The sequence below is a fragment of the Humulus lupulus genome, chromosome 6, assembly GCF_963169125.1.
Source record: "Humulus lupulus chromosome 6, drHumLupu1.1, whole genome shotgun sequence".
NCBI lineage: Eukaryota > Viridiplantae > Streptophyta > Magnoliopsida > Rosales > Cannabaceae > Humulus > Humulus lupulus.
In genome coordinates, this window is record NC_084798.1 from 71,930,636 (window position 1) to 71,947,591 (window position 16,956).

General features: G+C 38.4%; 1 protein-coding gene across 4 annotated transcripts; it reads right to left on the reverse strand.

Annotated features, from left to right (window-relative positions):
• Window positions 1-5,243: 5,243 nt before the first annotated feature.
• Window positions 5,244-15,217, reverse strand: LOC133782270 (protein N-terminal asparagine amidohydrolase). Of its 4 annotated transcripts, none has more exons than XM_062221515.1 (9): window positions 15,070-15,217; window positions 14,259-14,444; window positions 13,534-13,598; window positions 13,328-13,427; window positions 13,178-13,216; window positions 12,894-13,085; window positions 6,066-6,244; window positions 5,739-5,858; window positions 5,244-5,525 (listed from the first exon to the last, which is right to left on the reverse strand). In XM_062221515.1, the coding sequence occupies exons 1-9, from the start codon at window positions 15,118-15,120 to the stop codon at window positions 5,420-5,422; spliced, it is 1,038 nt and encodes a 345-aa protein (XP_062077499.1). In that variant the 5' UTR covers window positions 15,121-15,217; the 3' UTR covers window positions 5,244-5,419. The 4 variants fall into 4 exon arrangements, with proteins under 4 accessions (XP_062077499.1, XP_062077502.1, XP_062077501.1 ...); XM_062221518.1 differs by having other exon boundaries at window positions 14,259-14,480; window positions 15,070-15,192; XM_062221517.1 differs by lacking the exon at window positions 15,070-15,217 and adding an exon at window positions 14,863-15,012.
• Between the last annotated feature and the right edge of the window lie 1,739 nt (window positions 15,218-16,956).

Here is a 16,956-nt window from a genome sequence, read left to right on the forward strand (position 1 = left end):
AAGGTAGTTGAAGGAGTACGAACAACGCTATCCAACTCATGATATGGAGTTGGCAACGGTGGTCTTTGCATTAAAAATCTGGCGCCATTACCTTTATGAAGAACGCTGTGAGATTTATACGGACCACAAAAGTTTAAAGTACTTCATTACTTAGAATGAGCTCAACATGAGATAGCGCAGGTGGTTAGAACTAGTGAAGGATTACGACTGTGAAATCTTATACCACCCGGGAAAGGCAAACGTAGTTGTTGATGCACTAAGTAGGAAGAATTATGGAAGTTTAGCAGCACTAGCCGTAATAGAAAAGCCGCTACAGCAGGAGATGATCAGTACCGGAATAGAAGTAGTTTTCGGTAAGCTGGCCAATTTGTCTATCCAGTCAAATCTGTTAGAAGATATACGGATTGGGCAAGGGCATGATGACACATTAGTGGCACATATGGATGTAGTTAGAGAAGGCAAGGCCACACATTTCTCAATATCAGGTCAAGGGTTATTGAGATATAAGGATCAGGTATGCGTGCCAAATGATCAAAGGATTAAGATGACGATTCTAGAAATAGTGCACAGTACCCTGTACTTAGTTCACCCAGAGTCGACCAAGATGACTCACGACATCAAGGCAATTTATTGGTGGCCAGGGATGAAGAAGGACATAGCGGAATTTGTGTCTAAATGCTTAGTATGCCAGCAAATGAAAGCAAAACATCAGCGACCTGCAGGCTTATTGCAACCACTTAGCATACCAGAATGGAAATGGGACGATATAGCTATGGAATTCATGACGGGTTTGCCACAAACAAGTAAGCAGCATGATTCAGCTTGGGTGGTGATAGATAGACTAACCAAGTCAGCTCATTTCCTTCCTGTTAAGACTTCATACACAGCGGACCAATACGCAGACATCTATGTTCAAGAGATAGTACGGTTGCATGGAATCCCCAAGACAATAGTGTCTGATAGAGGATCAGTGTTTACATCGAGATTTTGGGGAAGTTTACAACCATGGGTACTAAGTTAAGTCTTAGTACAGCTTTTCATCCTCAGACAGATAGTCAGTCCAAGAGTACGATACATATTTTAGAAGATATGTTGCACGCTTGTGTACTTGATTTCGGAGGATCATGGAATAAGTACTTACCATTGATAGAGTTCTCCTACAACAATAGCTACCAGTCAACGATCGGGATGGCACCTTATGAGTTACTTTATGGAAGAAGATGACGATCGTCGTTACATTGGGACGAGGTAGGAGAAAGGCAGCTTCTTGGTCCTGAAGCTGTTAGAAAAGCTCAAGAAGCAGTAGTGCTGATTAGAAAGTGTATGCTCAGTGCTTAAAGCTGTCGGAATAGCTATGCAGATGCCAAGCGGCGTGATGTGGAATTCAAAGTCGGTGATCAAATCTTCTTGAAGATATCTCATATGAAAGGTGTGAAGCAATTTAGGAAGAAAGGCAAGCTTAGTCCCCGTTTTATAGGTCCTTTTGAGATATTAGACAAAGTGGGAGGTGTTGCATATAGATTATCCCTACTGCTAGCTTTAGCAAATAGCCACAACGTGTTCCACATCTCAATGCTATGAAAGTATGTGTCAGACCCATCTCACGTCCTCAAGTACGATACGATAGCACTCCAGAAGACTTGAGTTACGAGGAACGACCGGTTAGCATCCTAGATAGAGGGATGAAGCAGTTACGGTCCAAGAGTATTCCGATAGTGAAAGTCCTATGGAGTAATAGTTATGAATGGGAGGCAACGTGGGAGTTGGAGGAAGACATGCAAGCCCGGTATATGGAATTGTTTGGTAAGTAAATTTCGAGGACGAAATTCTTTTTAGTAGGGGAGAATTGTAGAGTCCAAGAATTTTACTTAGCTAGTTACATAGTAGTAGTAGTAGTAATAGCCAGTAGTAGTTATAGTATGATTATTACTGTGGATTTTGGTTCAAGCCGGGACTTAGTTGAACACTCGTAGCAACACTTATAGATTTTACAAGTTTAACCTATAGTTTAAGAATATTAATTATAATATAACGTTTGATTGATATAGCTGATTATAAAGATGTTATTTATTATACTATAAGGTTTAAATAGAACTAATAAGGTCATGACACTTGTCATGTGCATGTTTATTGAGAAATTAAAGTATTTTGAGGAATATTTTTATAAGAATAATATTTGAAAACCCCAGAATCTGCCAGCAGCTTTGAAATCGTTATAGGTCTCAGTCAAAGCTGTTTACTCAATTCAAATTAGGCTGAAAAAGTGCAATTACGTGTATAATATTTCAGTGTATGCCAATATATCGCAGCTCTAGGGGGCGATATATCGCCACTCGGGGAATACGAAAAACACGTAACTTTGCATGAACGTTTCGACGAGCCTCGGGAATACAAGCCCAGGTGATATATCGCCTACCATGGGCGATATATTGGCTCTAGGGCAAGGTTTTTGAATAATTTTGAAATCAAGCTCAATTCAACCCATAACCTCTTAGCAAGCCTCATAATCTTTTTGACCGAGTCTTAAGCCTCTTCTGAACGATTATTCAAATGTTTTTCAATTAAATAGTCATTATTTTATTCAAGCTAAAAGAAAGATCTTTTCATTCTTGAACTCTATAAATAGGATCTAGTACCCAGCCATTTCTTTCATTCTTCAAGCTGAGTTCAGAGCCTTCAAGCTGCTAGGTTTACTTTAGAGTGTTAAACACTTGGGTTGGGGTTATAAGCTTTATCATCTTAAGCTTATTAAACACTTGGGAAGTAAGGTTAATAATGTGTTTTTTCGATATCGAGGTGTAGTTCGGTTATAGTGCATTCAAAGGTATTTCTATTCCTAGTTCACTTCTGTATGTTTTCATTAGTTTTTATAGTTTTTCTCTACTCAAATCCTAACTCATTGTTTTCCATTCATGGTTAGGCATCTAAGTTCTTTGAACTTGAGGTTTCTTGTCGGTAAGTATCTTCTCGGTGGTTTAGATCATTCATTTTCATCTTTTTTTTTTCTCTTTAGAAGTACTCACCTTTCTATTGTTGATTTTAGGAGTGTTCCAAAATCCCGTCCTTGTTCTCACATCCCGGTATTGGTAAGGAAAATTGGATAGTTATTATATGCTTATATGATATGATTATGCTGTAATATGTTATGATATGTTTTTATATGTTATGATATATATGTTTTGGGGCTTATAGTTGCTTAAATAGCAAACCCCAACACTTTTATTTTCTTGGGGCTTATAGTTGCTTAGCTAGCAAACCTCGTTGTATTTTGAGGCTTATAGTTTCTTAGTTAGCAAACCCCAATGATTACCATGTACATGGGTTAGAATTGTGATGTATGTTATAGTATATGTTATATGTTTATAGTTTATGTTTATGTTTCATGCTTTTTAGTAGATTTTCCTTGCTGGGCATTAGGCTCATTCCTTTATTTTATATGTGCAGGAAAATAATTATGACGGCGGGAAGATTCTTGTCGGCTTGGGATTATGTATTGAGGAAGAATGGATTTGGTGGACTGCGTGAATGATTCGAGGACGAAGTTGTTTTTAGTCATTACAATTATGTTTTTTATGTATTTCCGCACCTGATCTTGTAATGAATTTATTTAAGATTTAAGTTATGTTTTATTTTCAAACAATGGGATCCCATATCATACCCCGAATTTTACGTATTTTAACCTTTGCTTTACAGTTTTTTTTTAATAAAGTTATGACTATTTCGTATGTATGTTTTCTTAAGATTAGTGTCTATGTATAGTAGTTTTAATGGTCCAAAGTCTAGAATTAGTTGGGTCATTACATGGTAAGTGGGGAAGGATCTGTCAAAGGAGTTTTTGGTAGTTTGTGTCAAGAGGCCAAGGCTCACAGACTGAGGCAATATGTGCCCCCCTTTTTTTGTTTGGAGGGTGCGACCGAGGCTGAGTGACGTCAAACTGAATTGAGTGCAACGAACGGAGGCTGGACGAATGAAGTGCTGGACTGGAGAGTGCGACCGAGGCTGGGCGAACAGAGTGTAAGGTGGCAGAGGGATACGTCGAACAGAGGTTGCCGAAGATGCCACAAGAGCTGGAGATGTCGCCTGGAGTTGCAGAAGCTACCAGTGCCAGAGAGGACAACCGGAGCAGGACAAAAAAAATTGCTAAGAAGAAAAAAAGCCTTATGGCTCTGATATCATGAAAAATGGTGAGGAAAAGAAATGTTTCTTATTTTCTGTGTAAATTTACAACCTAGAAATTGAGTTTATATACATTTTTTTATATCAAACGATCTTTAATACAACATAAATACAATAAAAGAGAATTCCTAGGAAACTGAACCATCCTTTGGTAATATTTTGATTTCTGTTTTTTATTCTCTAACTTTTAACAGTGGGTAATTGTAAAGATAGGTAGTGAGTGAGATGGAGTAGAGTAGTATAAATAGGAGAGTACAAAGAACGGAAGCATCATGAGAATTGTATTGTAAGTGAGCTTTGGCTCCTGGGAGAGTTGAGGTCTGTCATATACGTCGAGGTAGAGTTGAGGTGTCTTGAATATTTTATTGTTCTAATGTATTCTTATCACTTTCTTCATTCAATAACAAATGTCGGATCTGCCTAGTCGTTTCCATTGCTTCCTATTCTCGATTTTCTCTCTTATCTTTGCCTATTATCTCTGTCATTCATTGAAGAGCCTAGTGGGGGCATGTCAAATAGCCAGCATGACAGATTGAGACCACTCTAAAAAAGGGGATCCATTGAATTTATGTTGTGTTATATAAAGAGAAAGACTACTAACAACATTGTGTATCATTGAAGCAGGTGAGTGTCGAGCTGATGATGAGGATACCTCCAAACAATCTTTTTAAATAACTTCTGTCATAGCTGTCTTGCCCATTTCAGAATCAATATTCAGAGAGTGGCACGGATACCATGTAATCAGAGAAGTAGAAACAACTTTCTGATTCTTAGTCAATGAAAAAGCCAAACATAAATAGGTAAACTGAAACCTAGGTCTAGATTGGAGCAGATCTCGTAATTGATTAATATGTTGGAGTGGGCCCCTTACTAAATTTTGGGTAGCTTTATGAATCTTTAATTCTAAGGATTCCAATCTATTTCTTCCTATTCTTTAAATTGGGCACTTGACATAATTTCACAATATTTAAGGAACAGGAAAGTATAGTGATTGCTATGTAGGTACCTGAGAGTAATTCGAACCTGAAAATTTGTGTGAGCAAACTAGAGCAAACCATAGACTTGACTGTTTGAGTAACCCATCTTGGATAACATTCTTCTTATTCTCAATAATACTATTTAAGTTTTCTATATGGGTAAAAAAAATCATGGAGAATTCAACAACAATGTCATGTCAACCTGAGTCAAACAACCAAACATTAAAAATATGTGTATTTGAGTAGATGATACAGAGAAATGGTGATTAGCACATTTTCCAATCTCCATCAGCAGTCCTCTCAAATACACGTGGCTGCTCCATGGGAAATGTTTCTTTCCAGTCCGGGTGTTGAATCAAGTATTCCCACTTCCTGAAAAGAGATAAAACATTAATGTAGATGCAATTTCCAACTATTTAAAGACACTTGCTCTTTAAAAAATATTCATGTTTCTATCCAATATGTGTGTGTGACTACACACAGATATATTATCTCCATAATAACAAACATATATATTAAGAAATATGTCCCTGTCTCTTCAATTCACAAAATGTAAAACCAAGCTACATCTAATCTATGTTTTACCTTCTTTCGTTCGTAACAAAATCTGGAGCCTCGGCAGAAGGTGAAGTAGAACATATATGGAGGACCTCAGAATCAGACAGATCTCTCAATCTTCTAGCAATTCTTTCTTGACGCCAAGTCCTATATTAGTCAAAAGGGGGGGGGGGGGAATGATTCATAAGTATACAATAGAGAAATTAGCATGATACATTAACTTTAATCACAGAGTGCCAACTTAACACATTGATACTATACAATATGTAATTCTTATAAATTACAAAGCTATCATTTGACTTGTGGAGAATTTGTTCAGCAGTTTTTTTAAGGTACTGGAATTTAAACTTCTACCAGCGACATGGAGCGATCTCAAATCTATCAGTTCGAGTATTATATGTTTCCAGCAACTTCCCATCCCATTGATGATCTTCATAAGATGCAGTAACACGAATTCTCCTGACAATTTCATCAGGACATCTTGAAGTCGTATCAAAGCTGGCTGGGATCACTGATCCAGTTGACATTTCTACCTGAACAAATTAAAATACAAATGTTATAGAAAAAGAAATTTCATCACCATTCATTGTAGAAAGTAATTTAATTTATTAGAAGAATAAACCTGTAGTAATTAAGACAAATAAAATGAGGTGAAGATGCAAATCTAAGGCAAGGAAATATTGTATAGGTGATACTGTGAAAGGTGTAGGCCAATACCATTTAACTTAAAACACTATTTTGGAAAGTAACTGGTAAGTTAATTGCCGTAATTAGTTTTAGAATTAAACTGGAACTCAGAATAATGAATTCCTCCACAGCCTTTTCATTGAAATACCCAGAATTCGAGAGCTGGGATTCTCTCCAATACAAGAATGTTCTTACTGCTCAAAAGACACACACAATGCACATACTCTTCTCTCTTTATACTAAGGCTCATACACTCTACCATGTTCCCCCATACACAATACCCGATCCCCTCTAACTACTTGCTGACCTGTCATTCCCTTTTCCCCTCCTAGCGTACACATAAGTCAAGGGTGTTCCCCCATACACAATACCCGATCCCCTCTAACTACTTGCTGACCTGTCATTCCCTTTTCCCCTCCTAGCGTACACATAAGTCAAGGGTGGCCTATCATTACCCCCGGTCCAAAGACGCACCTTGTCCTCAAGGTGGAAATCTGGAAATTGCTGCTGAATTGTTCCCAAATCCTCCCAAGTGGCCTCAAACTCCGGTAGGTGTAGCCACTTTATCAACACTTGTGGCTGCTGATTTTGAGTTCCAGGTCGCAAGTCTAACATCGCCTCAGGTTCAAGAAGCCACTCCAGCTCTTCAGTCAGATTGGATGGTAAAGGAATGGCTGTTTGGTGCGGGCCTAAAGCCGATCTCAACATGGATACATGGAAAACTGGGTGGATCTTCGCTTGAGTTGGCAGTAACAATTTATAGGCGGTAGAACCCACTCTGGCCATTATCGGAAATGGTCCAAAAAAAAGTGGTCCCAACTTCTGGTTCTTCCTTTTTGCTAATGTTTACTGTCTATATGGTTTAAGCTTCACATAGACCTTATCTCCCACTGCAAATTGAACGTCCCTCCTCTTCTTATCAGCCTGAAATTTCATCTTCTGTTGGGCACGCTGTAAGTTCATCTTTAACAACTCCAAAATGTCATCCCGGTCCTGCAAGTTCTTTTCCACAGCGGACACAATAGTATGATTTCCTTCAATTTGTATCACTGGTGGTGGGTCCTGTGGTATAGTGCCTTAAATGGTGTCATTCCCGCTACTGAATGATATGATGTATTATACCAATACTCCGCCCAAGCCAACCATTTGACCCACTGCGATGGCCGAGAGCTCACAAAACACCTTAAATATGTCTCCAAACACCTATTAAGTACCTCGGTTTGGCCATCCGTTTGTGGATGATAAGCTGAACTGTATTTAAGCGCTGTCCCTTGTAATTTGAAGAGCTCCTTCCAAAAAAGGCTGAGAAAGACTTTGTCCCTATCCGACACAATTGACCTCGGGATTCCATGCAATTTAACGACTTCTTTAACAAAAATGGCAGCAACTGTAGCGGCTGTATAAGGATGCCAAAGTGGGACAAAATGAGCATATTTAGATAAGCGATCCACCACGACGAGAATGGAGTCAAATCCATTGGAGTACGGTAGGCCCTCTATAAAATCCATCGATATATCATCCCAAACTTGGTCCGGTATTGGGAGTGGCTGTAATAATCCAGCTGGTGATTGCGCTAAATACTTACTTTGCTGGCAAGCATGACATTCAGCAACGAACTTCTGTATATCGCGCCTCATTCCCTACCAATAAAAATCAGCGGCTACTCACTGAAATGTGCGAAATTCCCCAGCGTGACCCCCCATATTACTGCAGTGATATTATTGTAAAAGTAATGGTATGAATGGTGATGAAGATGGGACAACCAGCCGCCCTTTGAACTTCAGACAGCCCTTCGAATAAGAGTATCCAAGACCCCCTTTTCCTTGCTGGAGTTGTTGGATAATTTTGGAAAGATGCGGGTCTGTAGCTACATGATTTTTTAAATCTGAAATAGAAATCATATTGGGGATTGACAGGGCATTGCAGTCCCCAATCGGTGGTACCCGTGAGAGAGCATCCGCTGCCTTATTTTCAAGACCCGGTCTGTATTGCACTTGAAAATCATAACCCAGCAGTTTTGTAAGCCACTTTTGGTGCTCCGTTGCCACCATTCGCTGCTCAAGTAAGTATCTCAAACTCCGCTGGTCCGTTCGAACAATAAACTGGTGGCCCAATAGATAAGGACGCCATTTTTGTATAGCTAAAACCATGGCCATAAGTTCTCGTTCATAAACCGATTTACAGCGAGCTCTAGGAGAGAGTGCTTTGTTGAAATAAGCCACTGGCCGTTGTTCTTGCATCAAGACCGCCCCAAGACCCGTCCCCGAAGCGTCCATCTCCACTACAAATGGGGCTGCAAAATTCGGTAGGGCCAACACGGGAACTTCACACATTGATTTCTTTAATGCTAAAAATGCTTCTTGTGCCTCTTCATTCCAGCCAAACGAATCCTTCTTAAGTTGGTCCGTTAACGGTCTTGCCAACTGTCCATAGCCTCTTACAAATTTTCTATAATATCCCGTGAGCCCTAAGAACCCTCTTAACTCCTTCAGATTTTTAGGTGCTGGCCATTGCGCCATTGCTGCCAGTTTTAGCGGGTCTGCCGAAACACCTTCTGCTGAAACAATGTGGCCTAGGTATTCTAGTTTGGACTGCGCAAATAGACATTTCTTTTTATTTGCGTAAAGCTGATGCTGGCTGAGGCGATAATACTAAGTCCAAGTGCTGCAAATGAAGCTCCAATGATGTGCTGTAAACAAGTATATCATCAAAAAAAACTAGTATAAATTTTCTCAAAAACTCTCGAAAAACATCGTTCATCAAAGCTTGAAAAATTGCCGGAGCATTGGTTAGGCCAAATGGGATGACCAAAAATTCATAATGTCCTTCATGGGTACAGAAAGCCGTTTTCTCGACGTCTTTTGCTGCCACACGTATTTGGTGATATCCTGATTTAAGGTCCAACTTTGAGAATACCCTCGCCCCATGGAGCTCATCCAAAATCTCGTCGATCACTGGAATGGGGAATTTATTAGCGACTGTCTCGCGGTTTAAGGCCCTGTAGTCCACACAAAATCTCCAACTTCCGTCCTTTTTTTTAACTAAGAGTACCGGGCTCGAAAAAGGACTTGTGCTTGGCTGAACTATCCCCGCCTGTAGCATCTCAGTCAACAACTTCTCTATCTCATCTTTTTGTGTTTGTGCGTATCGGTATGGGCGAACCGAAATGGGACCCGACCCCTCCTTCATGGTGATGTGGTGCTCGTGGGAACGATGTGGTTGTAACCCTTTCGGCATGTCGAAAACTGCCTCGTGTTTCTGAAGTAATTCTTGCATTTCAGCCCCATTCTCCATCACAATACTCTCGGTGTTTGCTGTGAGCGCACCACATTGAATCCAGTAGCCTTGTCCCTCATGTTGAACCGAGTGAATCAAAGCCTTCAAAGAGATTTGTGACTTGCATAAGCTTGGGTCCCCTTGCAATGTAACCCATGATCCTCCTATTTCAAATTTCATGACCATTGTGCGCCAATTCACCTGCATATTTCCCAGTGTACTCAGCCATTGGATGCCCAAAATTGCATCAGCCCCTCCCAGTTCTAAGGGCAAAAAATCTGTAACCACCCGCAGTGACCCTAATTCCAGCTCCACGTTCTTGCAAATTCCCTCTGTTCTCACTCGGCCTCCTGTACCCAGCAATACCCCATAAGTTGTTGTCTCTGTGACTGATAATTGGACTGCTCGAACCAGGTCCTTTGATACAAAATTGTGCGTTGCTCCACTGTCGATGAGCACAGTTACTGGGTGTTCAGCTATGGAACCCAGTATCTTCATTGTGTGAGCTGAAGATATTCCTACCAATGAGTTAAGGGATAGCATCGCGAGTTGCTCCTCTTGCAGTGTTTCCTCACCGGATTCTGGGCTTGATGGTGCCGATTCTTAGCTCTCCGACCCCTCAATATCATCTGCAATCAACATCACGTGTAGTGCTTTTTGTTCACAAACGTGCCCCCTATGAAATTTCTTATCGTAGCAGAAACATACTCCCCGACGCTTCTTGTCCTGATACTCTTGCTCCGTCAGCCGTCACATTGCTGGAGGAGTAGTCTGCGTCGCCGTCGACTACCCTGCGTTGGCCGGCGACTGGTTTGAGGCGCCAGAGAAAATGGACTGGGAAGATCTCGTGCTAGGCAGCTGGGACGAGAACCTGGGCAGAGGCATTGGGCCTGTTTGTGCCCTAGCTGATCCAGTTCGGTGATGGAAGCCCAATCCAGACAGAAAATGGCCCTCTTCAATTCGTTGGGCTGCCTCCATTATTTGAACTAGGCCCGAAGGCTGCAATACATGCAACGGGCCTTTGATTTCTTCTTTCAAGCCCTTGATGAAACTCCCCTCTAACACGTGCTCTGGTACTCCGACCACTCTGGATGCCAACGCCTCCCATTGAATCCGATAAGCCCTGACCGTGGTCTCCTGCTTGACCGACAGCAACTCCTCCATTGACCCCACGGGAACCGATCGAAATCGCACCATGAGCAGATGCTTCAACAAAGCCCACGAAGTGATTTGACGCCTGGAGTTCTCCCACTGGAACCATGTTAGTGCGTCCCCGTCCAATCTGATGATAGCCACTTCCAACATCTCAGCCTCTGTAAGTCGATTCAGTAGAAAATATCTCTCCACACGAAAGACCCAGCAGTCTGGGTTCTCACCTGCGAACAAGGGCAGCTCCAGTCGCGGTGGTCTGAAATCTCGAGCCATCTGTGGTTCCGATGGTGAAAAGGGGTAACCCGTCGAAGTCGCCGGAGGTGGGTGCGTCGCCGAGGGAGGCCCCGTAGGTGGATGAGACGAGGAGCTGTCTCCATCAACTGCCTTCTTCTGCCGATCCTCCGTCGCACTCGTACCCGCCATACCCATTCGATGTGACAATTGCAGCAGCTGAGTGATATGGGTAATTAAGTATTCCACCTTCTTCTCCAACTTGGGGATCCTCTGTGTGTCCGCGCGCAATGCCTCCATCTCCTGCGGGAACTGTTTGATCTGTGTTCGAATTGCTGAAACTTCCTGCCTCAGTTCGAACTGCACCTCTTCGATCTTCTCCTCCACCATTTCAATCTGAAAATTCGGTTTAGGCCCCATAGTGGATCTATGCTCTGATACCACTTGGTAAGTTAATTGCCGTAATTAGTTTTAGAATTAAACCGGAACTCAAAATAATGAATTCCTCCACAACCTTTTCATTGAAATGCCCAGAATTCGAGAGCTGGGATTCTCTCCAATACAGAATGTTCTTACTGCTCAAAAGACACACACAATGCACATACTCTTCTCTCTTTATACTAAGGCTCATACACTCTACCATGTTCCCCCATACACAATACCCGATCCCCTCTAACTACTTGCTGACCTGTCATTCCCTTTTCCCCTCCTAGCATACACATAAGTCAAGGGTGGCCTATCAGTAACATCAGTCTCCTAGGCAGGGTTTTCAACCTTAACTAGAGTAATTGTTAATTTTCATCAGAATTCAACAAATACATTCTTAGCCTTTGTTTCTCAAATAAGTAGATTTCAATTATTTTTATTTTTTATTGATTGGGATATTCTAGAATCCAGAACTCCTTAAACCAGCTTTCAATATGTGGGTCAGATTTGAATGTAGAGCTTCTAGCATCTACTGAAACCTACAACTTTGGTAAACACATAATTTGATGATACTCACTAAGCAAGTTGAATTGAAAAAATTAAACACCCTAAGCACTGCTTTGGCAATCCATATGCTTTACTACTTAAGTATGCCCGCATGAATCATAATGTTAACATTATGCAAGGAGTAAAGCATGGTTTCAAATTTATTGATCATCTACGGTGTTGTCTACAAACAAAAATGACGCTAATACAAGAATAAAGTATATTAAGAATGATTACACTAGTAATAATAAACATGGGTGTTAGATGTGAGCTTCATTTTAGTAATTTGAACTCTTGGAGCTGAATAACCTTACAAAGTGTAAGATATCCTGGCGCCCAGAACCGGCCTTCTAAGTTATGTACTTTAAAAAGCACAAATCCTAACATAAAAATGTATTGGAACCACGAATTTTGGCTTCTTAAAGGTAACTAGGCCAGGGCTCATATATCATTTTCATTAAATAATTGACCCCAATGATGAAAGTAACCAAAGTAAAGTTGTTTTTATTTTTTTAATGCCCCTAAATATTTCCCACCCCAGATCTATGCATTACTAAATACAAATTAAAAATCCAAACATGAAGAGAATTATTATGTTTTGGAAATCATAGAAAATCATAAAAATGAATAAATTAGCATTAGCATATTTGTAACTTCATATAACGCATTATCATGCACCTTCTTTATAGATAACCATTTTGCTATAATCAAAATATTATAATTTTAAAGACAGATCAGTATATAATTTTGCAGAGCACATTGTAGATATCTTCACAGAGATGAAGAAATATCACAAATGAATTAGAATATAAAACAAACAACATATAACAAAAATGAACAACATTTTAGATAGTAGAAGCTGACCGCAAGACCATTAAAAATGGGGCATGCATTTCCTTCGGAATCCCTCCTGGTGTTATGTGCAAGGACGCATAGAGTTTGAAAGTGAAATTTCTCCTCTCTCATTATCAAAATTTCAATAATTTTGGAACACAACGAGAAGGAGTAACCATCCAAATTTCCATCACTTTCAGAGCCAGAGCTATCACTACCATGCTGCATAAATTTAAACTTATTCAGTTATTTTCTTTTTGTGTGGGTTAACTTCTTTGGAAAAATCAATGGAAAGTAGAAGATCTTGGGCATACATCAGGAGAAACATCTTCAAAACTACCAACCATATGCACCTGCGTTTTTATTTTTATTTTAATTCTCGGTTTCCACAAGACAAGAATTAAGAACGATCAAATGAAAGTTACATCAATGAAAGAAAACTATTGATAATTAAAGAGGAATACATCTAGATTATCATCCGAACAGTGATCAATAAATGATGAAAGCATCTGGTTGAGGCCGTTATCCACAATATTTGGGGAATCCATATGAGCAACTGAGGTTCTGCAGTTCAAAAATAAAACCAGGAACATCGAAGTGGAGAAAAGTATTTTAAGTTTTAACAATAGTAACTATATACCAATAATAATAATAATAAAGGAATTCTTACATTCCACTTTTCCGATTCCTAATAGTAAAGCTGACACAGGTCGTTGCTTCATCAGTTCCAATAAACTTTTCATTTAAGAAATAGAGATAGACAATAATATTAGATCAGGGAAATGAACACTCAATCTTAATTTGAAGCGAAGGTTATATTGTGAAAAGAATAATGTTCACTGCCACCACAATTTTCGGTATAGTCAAAACTAACCACAATATAAAGATAGCAAAACGGTAATTAACATTTCTATATTACTTATATATTAGAAAATAAAATTATAAAAGGGGTAAAAGGGACAGATGCATAGGATCATTTGACAAAAAGAATAACCATAGACTAACTTGTGCTTCACCTGGATTCTATAATTCCATTCAAGACACATGCAAGGAAAGTTTTAGGTAACTTCAAAAGTTCCCAGACATAAAATAGATTGCAAGGTGACTTCCATACATGGAAACTCCATTAGTTACCAGTATCATGTTTGTGAACAAATATCAAAATAACAATACAATAGTCAAGTTAACAGTGATTGAAAGCTAGTCTTGTAATAAGCATCAACTAAACTGATACAAACATACATTTATAGTAGAAAATTTATTGGCTCAAGTGACGTCAAGTAAATTTTGCACAACTTGGTAAAAAAGTTTAAAATGCTCTATCTCCATTATAAATATAAACCTATATCTAATGCTTGTAATAGTTAGGGTTAAAAATAAAAGAAATACACATACATCAACCAGTGCTGGATCTGCAGTTGCATATTCTCTTTGGAACAAATAGACCCATTTACATTTTTCTGATCTCTCTGGGCCAGACTCTTCAGGAATTTTAAATTTCCTCTCTGGAATAGCCTTGAATGACTTTGTAGCAGATACCAGTGTAGGGTGGTTCATCAAAGCAAGAAGGGTACCATTTTCCTGTAGGAAAATATCTTATGGTCTATTACCTATTCACTTCATACAAGTTCAAAAATTCTATGAGAAGAAAACTCATGGTCCTATTTCAGACAGTAATTATTCCGTTCATTATTTATTGCATTTCATATTCAAACATACAAATTCAAAAAGCAATTTAACCAAAAGCATCCTAATTTCCAAAACGAAAGGCACATAAATAAGCGTCCCACTTTGCAAATCCATAATATACATTAGTTAAAGAAAAGTGGATACTATTTGGTTGTGAAATATGATAAAAACGGCATCAATGATACCTAATAATCATTCATTCATCTATAATAATAAAAATGAAAACCCAGATAAATAAATAAAAAATATCTCAAAGTTGAACATGATCAAATTCTTCCCTTTTTTATACAAAGCATTACATAAACGATACCTTTACTATTTGCACCAAAACAACTACTAGCAGCAAATTCATATATCCTTGAAAAGTTTAAAATTTGTAATTAAAGATCTTAATAATGACCAATTTCTTTGCCACTTTCCAAAAAAAAAACAACTTGGTTAGACGCACTGCAGAGATGATATTTAATAAAAATGGTTAGAAGTTGAAAAACATTAAAGATCAAGGTGGAGAGATTACCTTCGAAGATGAAGTGTCGGTATCAAAAGGAGCACCATTAACGAATATCATGACGTTGGATCTCCACTCAAACAACTTCTTCCGACTTTCGACTACTGAAAGTGGAATAATATAACCAAAGCAAAGTATTTTTAACGTTTTTTTTTTTTTTGAAACTTCTGTTTGATTACTTGCAGACAAAACCCTCCAACTTGTTAATTTACATTTAGGTCCTCATCCTTTAATATTTCATATAAATTCCTTATCTCAATAATTAGTGCCCCCTTTAGTCCTTTTATGTAATTCATTAATTTTGACAATGAAAAATTCAAATAACTTTAAAGACGGAGTACAAGATGTAAAAAATAAAAAGACATAGCTAAGTATAAAAATTGATTACTATTACATGTAAAAAAAAGTTACACGTGGAAAATATATAGGAACAACAATATTTTTATAAAGAAAAAAGTTAGTCCACTTAACACTAATTAGTTTTAAGATGGAACCACAATCCTAATACCAGTAGTCTTTCTCCCTCAAATTGTAATAATTACTTTATTTTATTTTTCCAAACCCATAAATTCTTATTATATACTAGAACTCGTCAATGATAATATTAGGATAAAAAGATAAAGGAATAGAAATGAAATCAATGGAATTTTACCTAGTTGAATTCGAAAAGGCTTGTATATTATATATTTAGGCCCTCTTAATTATAGAGAATTCATTATGTGTGAACCAAATTCAACCATGTATTTAAATATGTACATTATACTTAATTATTATTATTATTATTATTAACAATTGGCAGATCATAAGATGAGGCTGGAAAAGAAGAAGGGTCTGACTTCGCCCGAAACTTGGATAGGTTGATCTCGTTGAACCAATGAGGGTTAGGGTGGTCGAATCTCACCAGATCCTACATATTTGAAATTGCTACTTGTTGCATGTGGTGTGTTGATGTGGACCAATCAAAATAACTTTTTCTAATCTTAACAAACTCATGGAAATCTATAAATAACACTTCGAGAGACTAGAGATGGGACCTTAGATTGTTCACACACACACTTAGACATTTTCATTTTTGATCTTTGGAAGAATCCTTACTGACTTGAACGTCGAAGCGCCTTCTTGTAGAAATTCAACTGAGGAAAACACGAAGGAAAACTTAAAGTGAAAATCAAATCAAGCACAACCATAAAGATTGGTTTAAAAGGAGGACAGTAGTACGATTGAAATTGTAAGTTCTTACTTTATATGAAAGCATCTGAAGAAAAACCAAAGAACCACAAACACACTGGATCTGATAGCTGACATTATCCTTGATTGTCTAATATTGAAAAGAAAGTTTTGATAAGCACCTTGTTATTAGAAGAAGAGAAGGAAAAGCTTGTCCATTTTCCAAAATAGAATTCTATGAACTTTGCATGGAGTCTGAAAGATATGTTAAGCATTGACCTGCCTGTGATGATGCATAAACTAAATATAGATCTAAACTTTCCATTCATCATACAAAAGCATAGGTGATTCACTCCAAAGATCAACCAGGTGATGAATGAGGAAGTAGACTGTCTACTTAGCATTGGATCCATAGAAGAATGCAAGTATCCCATTTGGATAGCAAATCCGATGGTTGTGCTAAAGAAGAACGAGAAAAATAAAATGACTATTGGCAAAACTTTTGTTCTTAGAAAAGTTCATGTACGACTCCTCATAAGGGTTAAGAGGGTCAGAGGATTAATGCTTGACTAACAAGTCATCTTATAAGTTTGAAAAGAAAACATAAACTTGAACTTAATAACATGACACTTGTGTGGAAGACTTGAAACCCACCAACCCTATAGGTCGAGTTTATTACAGTATGCGTAACGCCTTGGTTAGCCAAGACCGTCACACTGTGTACTACAA